General features: G+C 33.4%; 3 protein-coding genes across 10 annotated transcripts in view; 2 read left to right on the top strand and 1 right to left on the bottom strand.

The window, feature by feature from the left end:
* LOC122508891 (protein pangolin, isoforms A/H/I/S) overlaps positions 1–14,640 on the top strand; it is a 228,768-nt gene that overhangs the window by 203,825 nt on the left and 10,303 nt on the right. For 2 of the 8 annotated variants that reach the window (XM_043622557.1, XM_043622556.1), the window contains exon 12: positions 301–541. The exons of the other annotated variants lie outside the window; for them this stretch is intronic. In XM_043622557.1, the coding sequence (XP_043478492.1) occupies positions 301–493 (193 nt within the window). In that variant the 3' untranslated portion in view covers positions 494–541. The remainder of the gene's footprint in view (positions 1–300; positions 542–14,640) is intronic. 8 annotated transcript variants of the gene reach the window in all.
* Positions 8,264–10,452, top strand: LOC122508890. The gene is made up of 2 exons (XM_043622549.1): positions 8,264–8,545; positions 8,685–10,452. Exons 1-2 carry the CDS (start codon positions 8,354–8,356, stop codon positions 10,308–10,310), a joined length of 1,818 nt encoding a protein of 605 aa, XP_043478484.1. The 5' UTR covers positions 8,264–8,353; the 3' UTR covers positions 10,311–10,452.
* On the bottom strand, positions 10,443–12,160 carry LOC122508892. The gene is made up of 2 exons (XM_043622559.1): positions 11,778–12,160; positions 10,443–11,670 (listed from the first exon to the last, which is right to left on the bottom strand). Exons 1-2 carry the CDS (start codon positions 11,915–11,917, stop codon positions 10,479–10,481), a joined length of 1,332 nt encoding a protein of 443 aa, XP_043478494.1. The 5' UTR covers positions 11,918–12,160; the 3' UTR covers positions 10,443–10,478.

The following is a 14,640-nucleotide window of genomic DNA, read 5'->3' as shown; positions in this document are numbered from 1 at the left end:
TTGAATCCTCTGGACAATACTCTTAACAGGTTAGTCGCAGCAATTTCTTCAGGGTAAGATTTTAACTATATTATGCAACAATTTACTTTTTATGGTGTAAATGAAATGTTGTATTGAGACATATTTTCTGATTGATCATATTTTCTGTAAAAACTTAACATACTTGTTACGACTTCTATAAATTTGAATCATTTACGTAAGATTACTTGTGGATAGCGATGTATTATTTACTAAATGGGGATTATTTAAATAAATGTTGAAAGAATATTCCCTTTAATGGCTGGTGGTTAATTTTGGCAGCCCAGTGGAGCACGGAGCGGGGATGGGCATCCACGCTAGCATTATCCATCATGGTGTGGGAAGTAGCGCGGGGGCTGGGGTCGGAGCTGGAGGTGGTGGCGGAACGGTAGTAGCGTCAGCTGCACCGTCAAATACCAATGCTGCCTCCAACACTTCCTCGCCTCAGCAAGAACCCACTTATGTTAATCTCTAGTCAAGCCTATCACCTCCCTTCTACTGCAACACTTCTTCTTAAACAGTGGTCAGTCCCGAAAGTGATCTAAGGGTTCGCCAGCTCTCACTCAGCTTATTAACCGTTCATTTACTCTCTTTTGATGTACTTACTGAATATTTAACTAAGAAAATGTCTAATTATTTAACAGTTTATTGAGTATTTTTTGCAAGTACTGTGAGCGGAAGAAACAGAGTGAGTAGCCAAGCGATCTCCTAGTACTCGCATTGTTTCTCATTGTTGTGGCTCTTTTAAGCTTATTGTTATTTATCGTTTTTTAATTTTATATTTTTCGGTGTTGCCCTTGGCATGACTAAACTGCAAATCATGCATTTACACGCCTGTGTTTACATATAAATATGTATGTATGCACATTACATATATCTAAAACTTTGTATCTTAATTATTTTCGACTTTAGTTTATTCACCTCAAACTCAGTTAACTTCTGCATATATTTATGTTTGTTTTTTTTAGTTTTGAATTAGGTACTAGCAATTTATTAAAATATAAAATTTTAACAATACCGTACATGTCCCAGTTTTTATCCATGATCCAATAGTTGTACATTTTTGATAACTTCTTGTTGTATTTGATGAAGATTAGTAGTTTACGTAAACAGATTTAAAAAAATAATTTTTTATAAAAACTGGACGGAACCTGGGCCTTAAGTGGAATGTAACTGGGACATCCACGATAACTTAATCTAAATTAATTTAAGTAAATTATTTGTCATATCATACAATTAAGTGTTATATTTTTAGATATATTTCATAATTGTTAGTAATTATCAATAATTTATTCTTGTTCTATGAGAACATTTTCGTATCCTGAGAAAAAAATTTTAATTTTCGAGGTTCCCGGTTAAAAGAGGATTTAGCAGAACCGCTTCGTATCGAAAGTAAATGCGGTTTCGACACCAAGTAGCGGTTTCATGTGCTCTGATAAATACTTTTTTAATTGAGTTATTTGTATAAATAAAATATGGTTTTTCACTTGTTTACGTTTAAATTTGTCTTAAAACATATTTATTTATTCCAAAAGTTTCGTTCACTCATGGTAAACATCATTAGTGCAAATTTACGATTACGATTTATGTTGTTTAATACTTATATCCTAGTGGGCACAAAACGTTCTAGGAATTATAACCAATTGCTTAGGATTATCAATTATTTGAAAGTAAATGTGAAAAGAAAGAGTCTGAATGCTGACATTCAATAAAATGTAAAATATTTATTTAAACTCGCTAATGCGAATAATTCTCAATTGCAATTATAGGAGGACACAATCACAGAGATTGTAAATCGCATCAACAACAAACGACTTAAAGAAGTCTCGTATAATTTGTAACACAAGAAGCTGAGGTAAAAATTGTCGCGTCTGTCAAAAGTTAGACGACAAAAATAGACAACATCGAGACTCTTTGGTCAGTTGTCTTTTATATACTTCGTGCCTTTAGATTTCTCTTCTACAGAATTCGTCCAGAATTATGTAAAAGTTTTTCCAAACCTGCTTCCCACATAATTGACATTTTCTCCTACGCAAATTGTAATTATTTGCCTTTTTTGTTTGGTTTATTCGAATTTCTTTGAATTAAGTCTTTTATTATTTGTAATCATTAAGACAGCATTATTACTATTGAGACTTTACTATTAAGGATTAATAATCCACATCTCATACCACCGGGTTCAGCTGCTGTGAGGGTTCAAGATAGAAAAATAAAATATAAAAAACCGAATTTGACCAATTAATATACAATAAATACTTTAAGCAACGAGACTGTCCAGGTGGGGTAAATTAGATGAAGTCATTAATAAATTATATTAATCATTAAGATAACAGAACTTATGTTTTTACCGTAAGTATCAAAAACATCCTTATAATGTTTTTAGAACAGAATTACCTTTCGGCTTTAGACTTCACAGATGAATCGATGAATGGTTCCACTTAGTCGCTGACGCGACTCTTCCGTGCCGCTCTGGTTCTGGTCTGATTTTCTCCTTGTCCTTGACAAAGCTTTCTTTGCTTCCTCTAAGGCAATTCTAAAGACTCTGGACCTTCTTGATCCAGCGACATGTTGGATATTCTCCTTTTCGCCGAACTTCGCCTTGCATAAGAAGCAGCATTTTTAGTCAGTAAAGCTCCTACAACCAATGTCTGACTGGCCTCCAGGTCAGCCTCTTAACGAACTTTCTTTAGCACTTTGGCGAATGTAGTTCCTTCAGCCACTTTAACGATCATTGTTGTTGTGGCTGTCATTCTTTGTTGGCTGAATTCGGCTTTGGTGCCGTTTTGGTACCCTTGCCTGAAGTCTTTCTAGGAGGTCCTTCGTCCTTCCTCCTCTTTGTGTCCTTCGCAAATTCAGGACCGCTTCTGCCTCTCCAAGACAATGTTTTTTCTTCTCCTTGACATCCTGTATGAGCGATGTTAAGCTCATTCTTCTGGACTTCACAGGATTTCATCATCTTGCTGACCTCTTTATACATTTTTTGAATGCTCGCTGCCTCCTCTTCCCGCAGCTTAATGCATTCATCTCGATCTTCATTACAGCTAGCAATATCAATCGCAGAAGCATTACTAAAGACAGAAATGCAGCTGGCTTGACTTGTTACACTGCTTGTACTTCCTCGCCTATCTACTCTGTCTAAGACAATTCTCGGTACCACCAAAAAGTTGTTGCCCTTCTGCATCCTTGGGCCACTGGCCACCGTCACCCTTACGCCAGGCGCTTGATGATCGAAACCAGTGAGGGATTTAGCCGAAACATTACCCCGCAGGTACTTTTCCTTGTATTTACAATCGCTCATACTGGGACGCGTCCGATAGTGGACCAGCAACCTCGCGCAAGGAAACAAGTCCTAATGCGCTCCGATTAGAACAAAGTTTCAACTGGACACAGACAGTGTCTGCTTAAATGGAGTGTTAAATGTTTTATAATCCGAAGACGTTTTTAAAACATGCAATACTCATAAAACTCTTATTTGGACAGTCAGTAACATTCTAAAAACGTCATAAAGACAATTTTTGAAAAACAGAACGTTTTATGCGCACTGGGACTTATTTATGAATTTATTACATCACTAGTAGAATTTAGAGTTAATTTGTAGAAATGAAATGAAACTTTCTAAAAACATTTCTTCGAAAAAAATGAAACGGACAATAAATAAAGCCAAATTTTTTATTTATACCAATAAAACCTTGAAATATATTACGTAGTACAAATTAAAAATTTTAAAGTAAAGTTTCTAATTCACATAACATAAAAAAATAATATATTAATAATAATGCTCTTTCAAATCGAGTCTAAATATATGTTACATTTCTATTACATTAATACTTCTTCTATTAATTGAATCAAAAGACTTTTGTTAGTAATGAATGAAAGATTTTAAATTTCCAAAAAATGAAAGAAATCTTTTAAATATCTTCACCTTTAATTACTGAATGGTGAAGGATCATTTTATTAGAAAATTATTAGATGCAAAACATTTTGTAGGAAATATTTTTTTAAACGTTGTTCCCGACTCAAAATTAAAGTTTGTTTCAATGAGTTCAATACTGTATTGTGTTGTGCATAACATTTTTTAATTAATAATGAATATCCTTGCATGTTTTTTGATTGTTTTCGTAATAAAATTAAAGTCTCCTCTGTTATTCTTATTTTCCTTTAAAAAAACTATTAATTTCAATCACGTGAAAAAATTCAATTATAATTCTTAAAAATAAATAAATGTATCTTTAATGCTTTAAAGCATGAGGTTATTTTAGATAATGTGGATTATAACTACAGGCATAATAGGATATAGAATATACATCATAACCAAAAATGTCCTTTGCATTTCATCAAATTCCCCTTATATTGATAAACATTCTTGCGCATATTATAAAAAAATATTGTTTCTTACTTTTACAAAACGAATTTCTCTTAATTTAAGGGGTACATACCTTTTTGACCTTTTTAGCAACTTTGAAACTTAAAAAATATTAACAACTACAGTTTGCATAAATATTAATATTTTTTAAGTTTAAAAGTTGCTAAAGTTCATGAAATCATGTACTATCTGATGCAATGTACATTATTTTAATAAATTTTTAATGAAAAATCTAAAAATAATTCTGACATGTATATCCATGTGAAAAAATATTTAAAAAATGGAATTTTGTACAAATTTTTAAATTGTATTAAGGAAATTAAATTTTTTTAACATTTATGACAAACGCATTTATTGGAAAAGTTACGTAATTTAAGGAGTTGAAATGTAAGTTCCAGTTCAACAAAGCTAGCTTGGCATAGTGGTTAGAGCGTCAGCTTGTAAAGCTGAGTGCTGCAAGTTCGAATTCTACCATATGTAAATATTTTAACTTCAAAAATAAAAAGATATAATATTTTTGAAAGGCTTGTAGAACGTTTTTGAAAGCTTATATCTGCTCAAATTGCGTTTTAAAATTATTCCATGTCTTCAAAAATATATGTATAAACATATAAATATTAAAAAATATAAACCAGATAAAGTTTTTGTCATATATAGGACAAGGAATGTTGCCCAAGTGAGAAATAAAATTTTCAGCTAATTGTACCTCACTAAAATTCAGCATAATACATATTTTTATCGGCGAATCTTGTCACTTTCGTTGATCCTCTTATTTCTTTCTGGAGCAATGCGACTGAGGTACTACTATTGCTTTGATGTCATCTTCTTTGAAAATATTTCCTTGTATTGATTTTAGATCAGATTTATATATAGCTATTTTTGGTTGGAAAAACATATGACAATATAGCAGTGTTGATGAAATGGCGACAAAATTCTTATACCATCGGTTTTATTTCATCAATATTGATGCAATAATGAAATATTTTACTGGGAACTATCTCTTGAAACAAAACCAATAATTAAAGTATTTTATAAATTTATTCATTGTATTAGATCTTACTTTTAAAATCACTTTTTAAAAGATAGTCGCTTAAGGAGACCTCTAAAAGACTTTTAGGAAATCTGCATACAGATACTTTGGATTCCGCACTCCAAGGTTATGTGGGGTTGGTGAAATAAAAAATTAAATATAAAACAATATAGAATAAGTAAAATAATAAGCTTAACAAGCTGGCGACCTACTGTCAACCCCGACCCACTAAAACCCGTAACCCTTCTTTTGGAGCCCTTTATCCAACCTCGGAACTATCGTAAGACTTTGGCCTTCGAGGGCGACGCTCCAGCTCTGTTGCTGGTGCGTCTTTGCTCTTGCTATGTTGATCTCCTGCGTCAATAATAAAAAAATAAAAACTATTTTGGTCCTTGAAAAAGTCTTCGCCTCCTCAAGGTCAGCTCAGAAGACCCTGCCAGTTTCACTACTCACAACGTGATAAATGTTTTTCATTTCTGGGAACTTCTCCTTGCACAAGATGCAAGTAGCGTTTCTCTTACAATCCACGACCTTGTGATCGATCGACTTCTCCGCACCTAAAGCACGCAGTCGATCTATCCATCATGTTGCATTCTCTTGCTAGGTGAAAATAGCACCAAACTATCATTAACCTCCTTCTGATCGGGCATGACATAAAACCAACCTTTATGCGTCCGAGCACTTTCAGCTTCTCAGCCTAATCCTGGTCGGTGGCAACAACTGCTAGTTTCATCCCCCGCTTTTTGGGTCCAAGGACCGTCAACTTTCTGCTTTCTGCCGGTTTCTTCATGACACCTGATAGTGCCTCCTGCACCTCGTCCTTTTGGGTAAGTCAATCCAGGTCGCGGATCTTCAAAGTAACCCTTCGGTCCGCGATCTGCACCTTACCCAAGTCACCCACTACTCTTGTCACTTCCACAGTAAACCCGTTCTTGTCTGAGGAACCTCCTAATGAGGAGGTCTCCCTTCTTGGCTGGTCTTGCTCCAACTACTCTTGTCTGACTTGCCTCCGAATTCACCTCCTTCCGGACCTTCCCCAGCACATCGGAAAATGACCTTCCTTCTGCGACCATGACAAACATTTTTGATCCTGCGCAGCCGACCTTGCCCTACTACCATGACCTGGCTTTGGCATCGGTGTCCTAGAAGGCGCTTCCTTCCTTTTCCTTTACCTCCTTTATCACCTCTGGATTACTTTCACTTTTCTTTCTTTTAAAAGAGCACTTTAGCCCAACATTTCTAATGACCTTTGCTTGGAATAGCTCTCATCTTCTCTTCCGATAGTCACGCATCTCTTTCCAAATGGACATACCGTGATGGACTCCAGCATCTATCGTACCTCTTCCTCGATCATTTCAATACAAGCCGCCTCCTTTTTTCGCAGATTAATACAAGTGTCCCTATCCTGATGGTCAATAGCGATAGCATCAGCAGAAGCGTTGCTGAAAACGCTAATGCAGCTGCCCACACTTAAGTCGCTTCTTTTTTTGGGTCCTAGTCCACCACTTTCCACGCTGGTGTGTATTCTTCTTGATCCGACACTTTTGTCTACTTGGATTCTTTCTACGATGATCTGTTGAATTTTTAAAGCTTTTTTGCCCTTTTGCATCCACGGGCCACCGGCCATCGCCCCCACGCCAAGCGCTTGACGATCGAAACCGAAAAGGGATTTAGCCGAAGCATTACCTTGCAGGTAGTCATTTTTTTACCGCTCATTTTGATGATTCGTGCTGTTTTAGTTGTTTTTTAGTGAAAAGCCTCCCCACCACGGCAAGGTCTACCGAACATATCCATGATGCCAATCATGTCTAGTAGTAGTAGTATTTAACATTGGCACTATACTGGCGTTGCGCTGTGTATATTCGGCCATGACCAGGTATATGCCAATCATGTCTGGCACTGGATAAGTAAAGCTTACAAATGGGATATCTGATTCCTTAGAAATCATTTGATAGAATTATCAGTCTTTCGAAATTTGTTATTTCGGATTAATATTCGAAATTATTGGTTCTTGATGCTAATATCAATAATGAGGCCAAATAATTTATTTGTAAACTGCGCTATTGAATAGTAATTATTTTTGGAATTTTGTAACATATGGAGTAAAGAAGATATTTTTTTATTTGCAACAAACTTATTTGAAAACTTTTGAAACTTGCAGAGAAGTTTGTATAAGATTTACATGTGTTGATTTGGTATCATATTTTTAAAGAAAATACAAAAAATTTTAAATAAAAATAATATTTCACTAGTTTACACAATTTTTAAAACTTGTACAAGATTTGAATTATACTTGTTACTCAAAAGTTTTTGGAGTTAATGATTTGATAATATTCGTTAATGGTATAGACTTGACTGGCCGCAATATATACAGGCACATAAAAATTTCATGACGCTGCTCCCAAGAATTGTAAGAGATGTAAAAGGAAACAGTATTTTATTATTTTCGAATCGATCAACATATTTGTGTTAAAACGTTTCATGCAACAAGAGGCCAAACGCAGTTACTATTTACGTTGATATTTGTAGCATGGGTGGCAATCGAAAGACGCCTGAGACATTAATGAATGCTTAGTAAATATCAACGTTTGTATCACGTTTTGCAACCGCTTGTCTGCTGTCGCCATTTCCTTAAACTTAAACATTTTTTAATTAAACTTGTGGGATTTTAAAAAACATTTAATCCACAATAGGGAATTTGCATCACATAAAAAAACTTTTTATTTGAATAGTTTAGCTTAAATTGTAATGTAATTTTTTTTTGCACAATTTTTAAAAGTCATTTTTATCGTTAAAATAAATAAAAAGTAATTAAAATTTCAAACAATATCAAAGACGCTCCGGAAAGAGCCGAGTCTGTCCGAACTACATGTGACGTCACGGGCATAAACCGATTGTACATTTATCAAGGGTTTTCTTGAAAATTTATATTGTTTTTAAAAATGAGCGAAAGTAAAACATTTAAATCGTGTTTTATACCATTGTGTGGAAGCAGCAGTGTCAAAACACCGAATAAATTATTTTTCTGTGCTCCCAAAGATGAGAAAATGAGATTAAAGTGGTTTCAAATTGCTCGTCGAAATGATTCTCCGAAGGCTAAATACACTTATTATTGTTGCGAGGATCACTTTAGTGTAAGTATAGTGTCACTACGCATTTTTTTATTTTATATTTACCGTATTATTAATATAAAAATTTCATTATTATATTATTATAGTAATAACAAACAATATGAACAACTTAACCTAAAATTTGACTTTGTTTTTAATGTAGATAAAGGATGATATGGATAATTATATTAGATATTGTCTTATGGGAGCACCAAAAAAATTGAAAAAAGATGCGATTCCTCACAAATTTTCTTGTCAGCCTAATCGAATAAAAGTAAACGAAGAAGCACGACCAGCGTTCATAAAATTAAATAGAAAGAGGCAAATTCACGACATTTTAGCAGAAACTGAAAATGAAGAAAATATTCCAGAAAAACAGCACGATCAACCAGCAGCAAAAATAAGAAAAAACTATGATACTCCTGTTGAATTATTAACCGATTTAACAAATCAAGAACAGTTACATGAAATGTCTTCTCACGAACCTTTGACGAGTGAAATTGAAAAGAACCCTGACGTCCCACTGTCAATTAAACTATCCTCTACACAGATTGACTTAAATTTTTCAACAGAAAATGAATCATTGAATTCCGAAAAATTATCACCTGCTAAAATAAACTGCGAACAGAAGAATCAAAAAAGTGTTGGTGTACAAGTAAGGAAAAGTTTCATGACACCTAATGTTCGAAGTAAGCATACCATGTGCAAGCCTAATACTCGTGAAGTAAGTTGTGAAGTTAAAGTAGAAATGGTTAACAAAATGTGTTCACCGATCAAGTTCCATAAAACAGAATCTACAGTATCTACTTTAATTAATTCCGATTCAAGTACGCCCGTTTCTTCGTCAAACACTACTGGCGAATACAAATATTCGTCAATTTCCAGCGAGTATAAAAAATCTTCAACTTGCAGTGAGGAAAAAAATGAAAAACAAAAAGAAATGAAAAAATCAGTCCTTGATATTACCCTATATTTAATCAGTTTAGATCCAAAAAAATATATTGGTGTTGAAAATGATTGGTTATGGATTTTACCTATGTTGAGTTCTTCTACTAATTGCAGTATCAATAATATCAAACTGACTAATGACACTTATAGTCGATTGGCTGATCAGTTTGGTATCTCAACTTCGCAGGCAAGCAGAATTTTCAACAAAACTGTTGATAAATTAGCTCACTATTTAAAGACACTAGTATTTTTTCCTGATCAAAATAGTATAAGAAAAAACTTGCCTATTGCATTTCGAGCTAATTATAATAGTGTGTGTGCTATTATTGATGCTTTTGAAACCGAAATTGAAAAGCCTTCAAATCCAGTCCATCAGGCTTTAACGTGGTCAGATTACAAGAAATGCAATACAATTAAGTATTTGATTGTATGTTCTCCCGATGGATTTGTCACCTTCATATCTCGCGGGTACGGAGGAAGAATAAGTGACACTTTGTTAACTGAGGAGAGCAATTTAATAAATATGTTACCAGCTGGATGTGGAGTCTTAGCTGATCGAGGCTTTAAGCACATTCAATCGATTTTAAACAAAAAAAAATGTAAATTGCTTCGTCCGCCATCTGTAACAACAACTTCAAAATCCACAAAAGCAGAAGTTCTTAAAACCAAAAGCATAGCAAGCTTAAGAATCCACATCGAAAGAGTAATTCGAAGAGTTCGAGAATTCCGAATATTAGTACCTCATTCTTGCCTTGATCTGAATACAGTGGTCAAATTGGACAGTATTGTAACCGTTGTTGGAGGTTTAATTAATTTACAAAAGCCAATAATTAGAAAATAAATTTTTCGGCGAGTTAAGTACCTGTAAAAATAGTAAAATAATTTTAATAATTATTTTTTCATGTATAATTCTTTTTTTAATAAAATATATTTATAATGATATTAATTGTAGGAAACAATAAAACAATATATCTATAGTAAAATATTTATTTATTAATGATCTCAAAAATCAGTTGCCAAAAGAGTTCAATAAAGCAGGAAAAATATTTTGCTTCCAGAAGTCCACAGAATTTTTTATTATTTTATTTGTGAAATTTTCATCATATTTAACCCATACGAATTGGAAATTTTTATTATTCTCAAACTTCGGATCTGCGACACAGAAAAGTCCTTTTTTCTTCTCAGCAGCCAACATTTGTAAATTAATTTGAGCTTTACATTTTTGACTAAGCTGACCATTTTTTAAATAATTCTCTATTGTCTTCTCGGAGCTTGGACACTTAACCTCTACGACAAATTCTGAATTTATGCCGTCTGGTGAAGCTGCTACCATAGGTAAAGATGGAACTAAAAACATACCACATTTATTTATTGAAAGTTTTAATTGTTTTTCAACCTCAGTTATAACTTTTTCTTCCAATTTTTTCCCTCGTTCCATTTCAACACTGTTATAAACTTTCGCTGCTCCTATAATTCGATTGACTAAACTACCTTCTGGTGTTTTACATCTACTAGCCTCAAAAATATTAGACGCAGTTACCCTTCCAAATCTGAGTTCATGCCACAAAATATCATTTGCTTGATTTCTAGTCTGTTGTTCAGCTTGAGAACATAAATCTTGAGAAAAATATTGTTTGGAATGCTTCAGAAAATTATCTATTGAAGTTTCTTCCTCGGATTGAATGAAATTAAATATAAGTTGATGTATTGACAATATATGAACTTTTCTCTCTTCTAAATCAAATGAATGTCTTGACAGCTGGCTATCTAATTGTTTGGCAGCAGCTTGTTGAAGTACTTGGTTTAAGAACGTTGAATTATCACCGAAATCTTCAACTGAATCATTAGACTTTTTTTTTAATTCACTAGCCAAAATAAATTTTTGTGAATCTCCGACTTTCGATAAGGCTGATTTTCTCCAGTAGCATTCCACATCAGTTGGAGATGGCGATTCGTATTTTCTGTTTGCCCACATTAAAAAAGCAATCCCATGTTTACATCCACCCAATGATGCAGCACAATCAAGACATTCCACTTTATCTACTATTTCTTTCTCTTCATCTATTTTTAACGTTACAGTGTAATTTTTATTTCTTACTCTGTGTTCAGGACAAATTCTGCCTTTCAATGTACATATTTTCCCTTGACGTTTTACACAAACATAACCTATTGCCGAGTCGCCGTAATTTTCTCTTGAAGATCTACAATAATAAGGAAATAATAAAAAATATAAAATTGTGTAAATTTAGACAGTATTTAATTAATAAATTAATTGATTTTAATAATACAAACATTAAAATTTACTTACAATGTTGCTTTGACTCCACGAACCTCGGGAGCATTATACCGCTCATTATTTGTAATATACTCATAAACCATAAATACACTTAATTTCGGTAAATTCGTAGTATCGGCTTTCTCAAATCCGGGATCTAATTTATTTACCATTTTAACTTGAAATCGACGGATTTTTTAAACAATTATTGCATAATATAAAATGATCACATGTGTAAATACACAGCAGACAATATTTCATTTATGCCCGTGACGTCATCAGCCTGAGAGCCAATCAAAATCGTTTGCTCTCAGCTGAGAAAAATTTAAATAATGTTAAAGTTTAAATTCATTTTTTAATGTTATTTGTGCATGAAATTAAAAAAAAAAATTCTATTCCTATCACAAGCGCCTCTATTTTCATTATATATTACAAAAATCGCTATATATTTTAAATGCAAATTCCCTATTAGGGACAAAATGATACAACATTGTAGGTAGTAACGAGAAAGTTACAATAATTTAATACTATGTCTGATGTTTAAAAACAATTATCTCCTTTAATTGAATAATTACGTAGTAAAATTTATAAAGTCCAAATGACAATTAAAAATCTTAAACTACTTATTGTTCTATAACAATAGCTTCTCCTTTCTCCGCTTAATACAAATTTTTAATAGTGTACAATATTTTCGCTGAACTTGATAAAAAAGAATTTTAAATAAAACTTCTCGCGGCAATACCATATATCAGAAGTCTGTAGAAATTCCAGAGGTCACTTTTCAAGGGATTTTTCTGCATTGATTGATTCTTGTATCATTCGAGAAATAAAGTATAATTTATGTAAATATAATAAAATTATAATAATAAAAATTTTGAGTTCTGACAGTAGTTTAGTAGTTCTTTTAATAAAGTACATAATTCAATCATTTCAATTTGCAAAAAAATAATTCTTAATGTAAACATTTATTTTTTGACGCGTTTACTCTCGTCACATTTTAAATTTTAACTTCTGTAAATTATTCCATTTGTTTAGAAAAATTGAGAAACAATGCGAGCAATAGATGAAGTTTATTTTAAAAGGAAAATATATCTCTGTCTATTAAATTATTTTTCAATCTTGAACCATTTTAATTCCACATTACAAATTTTAAATATTTTGTAAATGATTGTTTTCGTATTAAGGGAGAAATTTTATACTATATCCAGATTATAAATTCAGTTATTACAATTTTGTGACTTAATTCTAATATTATAATTCGATTCAGTAACTGCAAAACTCCCGAGTAACAAGTTTTAGTAAATTTAAAAAAATTTGATGCCACATTGAATCTAAATCACTGCTACTCAACTGGTATTTGGGTATGTCTCCGAGCGTCTGGCGAGTTATTAGATTCTTTCAATTGTTTTTTAAAGCTACTCTGATCCTTATATTAAAAGATTCTAAAATTCTAAAATTTATATCGATGGCTCCGAACGACACTATCTCAACTCATGTGCGTGCTAGTATTCTGTAGTAACTCTGAGACGTTCGTGTAAACTGTCTCAACTAGAATGGCGTGCAGTATTCTGTCTCAACTCTAGAGAGCCGCTGAATAATGTAGTAACTGTGAAATGAGCATTTTTAGAACGTGGTTATTAAACATTGCGGAGTGATTTAAAAATCGTTTTCAGATATATTTTTAACATATTATCACACGTTTTAGAATATTTAAGTTTGAAAACGATGTTTAGATCACTTCGCAATGTTTAATAAGCGCGTTCTCAAAATGCTCATTTCACAGTTACTACATTGTACAGCGGCTCTCTAGAGTTGAGACAGAATACAGCGCGCCATTTGAGTTGAGACAGTTTACACGAACGTCTCAGAGTTACTACAGAATACCAGCACGCGCGAGAGTTGAGATAGTGTCGTTTGGAGCAATCGATATGTTAAATGGATAATTTTTAGGAAAAAAATTTATGTAGACACCCTGGGAAATTGTTAAATTCACGTTTGACTATAGCGGCTAGCAAAGCGTCGCTTAATTATTCTTTTTACGTTTTCTACATAGCTACTCCTATATTCTCAATCCTTTCCACAATGAAAGGATTTCAGCTAGGCTTTTGGTAGCAATAACGGCCTCTCCAAGAAAGAAGTTTCCCATAATGTGTTCAGGCTCTCTCACAAGAGCGTGGCAGTGACCCGGAATGTGTATGGAGGTTTCATCCACCTCTATACTTATGGCATTTAGGATCTCCCACAATCCATTCCTTTTGGTACTCTGCTATCAGACAATGTTCGAATTCCAAGGCCAAGAATTTGTCAGAAAGACCAATTAGAGGCTTAGGCCCAATACATTGTTCTCCAGCACCACCTTTGGTTAGTTTATCCGCTTTATCATTACCAATGAATCCACTGTGACCAGGGACCCAAAGAAGAGTAACGCGTCTAATTCCAGACAATCCCGTTGAATGCCTTATGGCAATCACCGATCTAACGACGTCCAAAGATATTTCTAAAATACTTTTTGTCTTAAAGATGTGAAAAGCTTTCATAGACATAATCTTCCAGTCTTCGTTGTTTTCCTCCAGGTAGATTTTTTATTCCCTTCCTCAATGTCAGATCTCGAAACATGTATTCCACATCAGCTTGTTCTTTTTGTAGGTCTGTTAGGAAATAATAAAAACTTGGGTTAATTCGTCCAACTAATATTTGGAACCGATTGTGCCAACTCTCCGATGCGTTGTTCTTGCGCACTGAACTCTGAAGCTCAGAGTTGTAATGATTCCGAAGGGCCAGATCAGAGCGTACCTTTACCTTTATAGAATTTATTATTGCCAATTCGAAATCAGACAATTATTTTAGATTCTAATAGAGAGTAAACGAGAGGTAGAGCAATTTTTCGTTCAATACC

Source organism: Leptopilina heterotoma, unplaced genomic scaffold (assembly GCF_015476425.1).
Source record: "Leptopilina heterotoma isolate Lh14 unplaced genomic scaffold, ASM1547642v1 Lhet_58, whole genome shotgun sequence".
Lineage (NCBI taxonomy): Eukaryota > Metazoa > Arthropoda > Insecta > Hymenoptera > Figitidae > Leptopilina > Leptopilina heterotoma.
This window is presented reverse-complemented; position numbering and strand designations above follow the sequence as displayed.

What these genes read in the sequence shown, in the direction of transcription:
- LOC122508890 (XM_043622549.1), top strand. Translation starts at nt 8,354, where the DNA reads ATGAGCGAAAGTAAAACATTTAAATCGTGTTTTATACCATTGTGTGGA. An exon ending in GTTGCGAGGATCACTTTAGT is followed by an intron (nt 8,546 to 8,684) that starts GTAAGTATAGTG and finishes TTTTTAATGTAG; the next exon opens with ATAAAGGATGATATGGATAA.
- LOC122508892 (XM_043622559.1), bottom strand. Translation starts at nt 11,917, where the DNA reads ATGGTAAATAAATTAGATCCCGGATTTGAGAAAGCCGATACTACGAAT. An exon ending in CGTGGAGTCAAAGCAACATT is followed by an intron (nt 11,671 to 11,777) that starts GTAAGTAAATTT and finishes TTATTATTGTAG; the next exon opens with ATCTTCAAGAGAAAATTACG.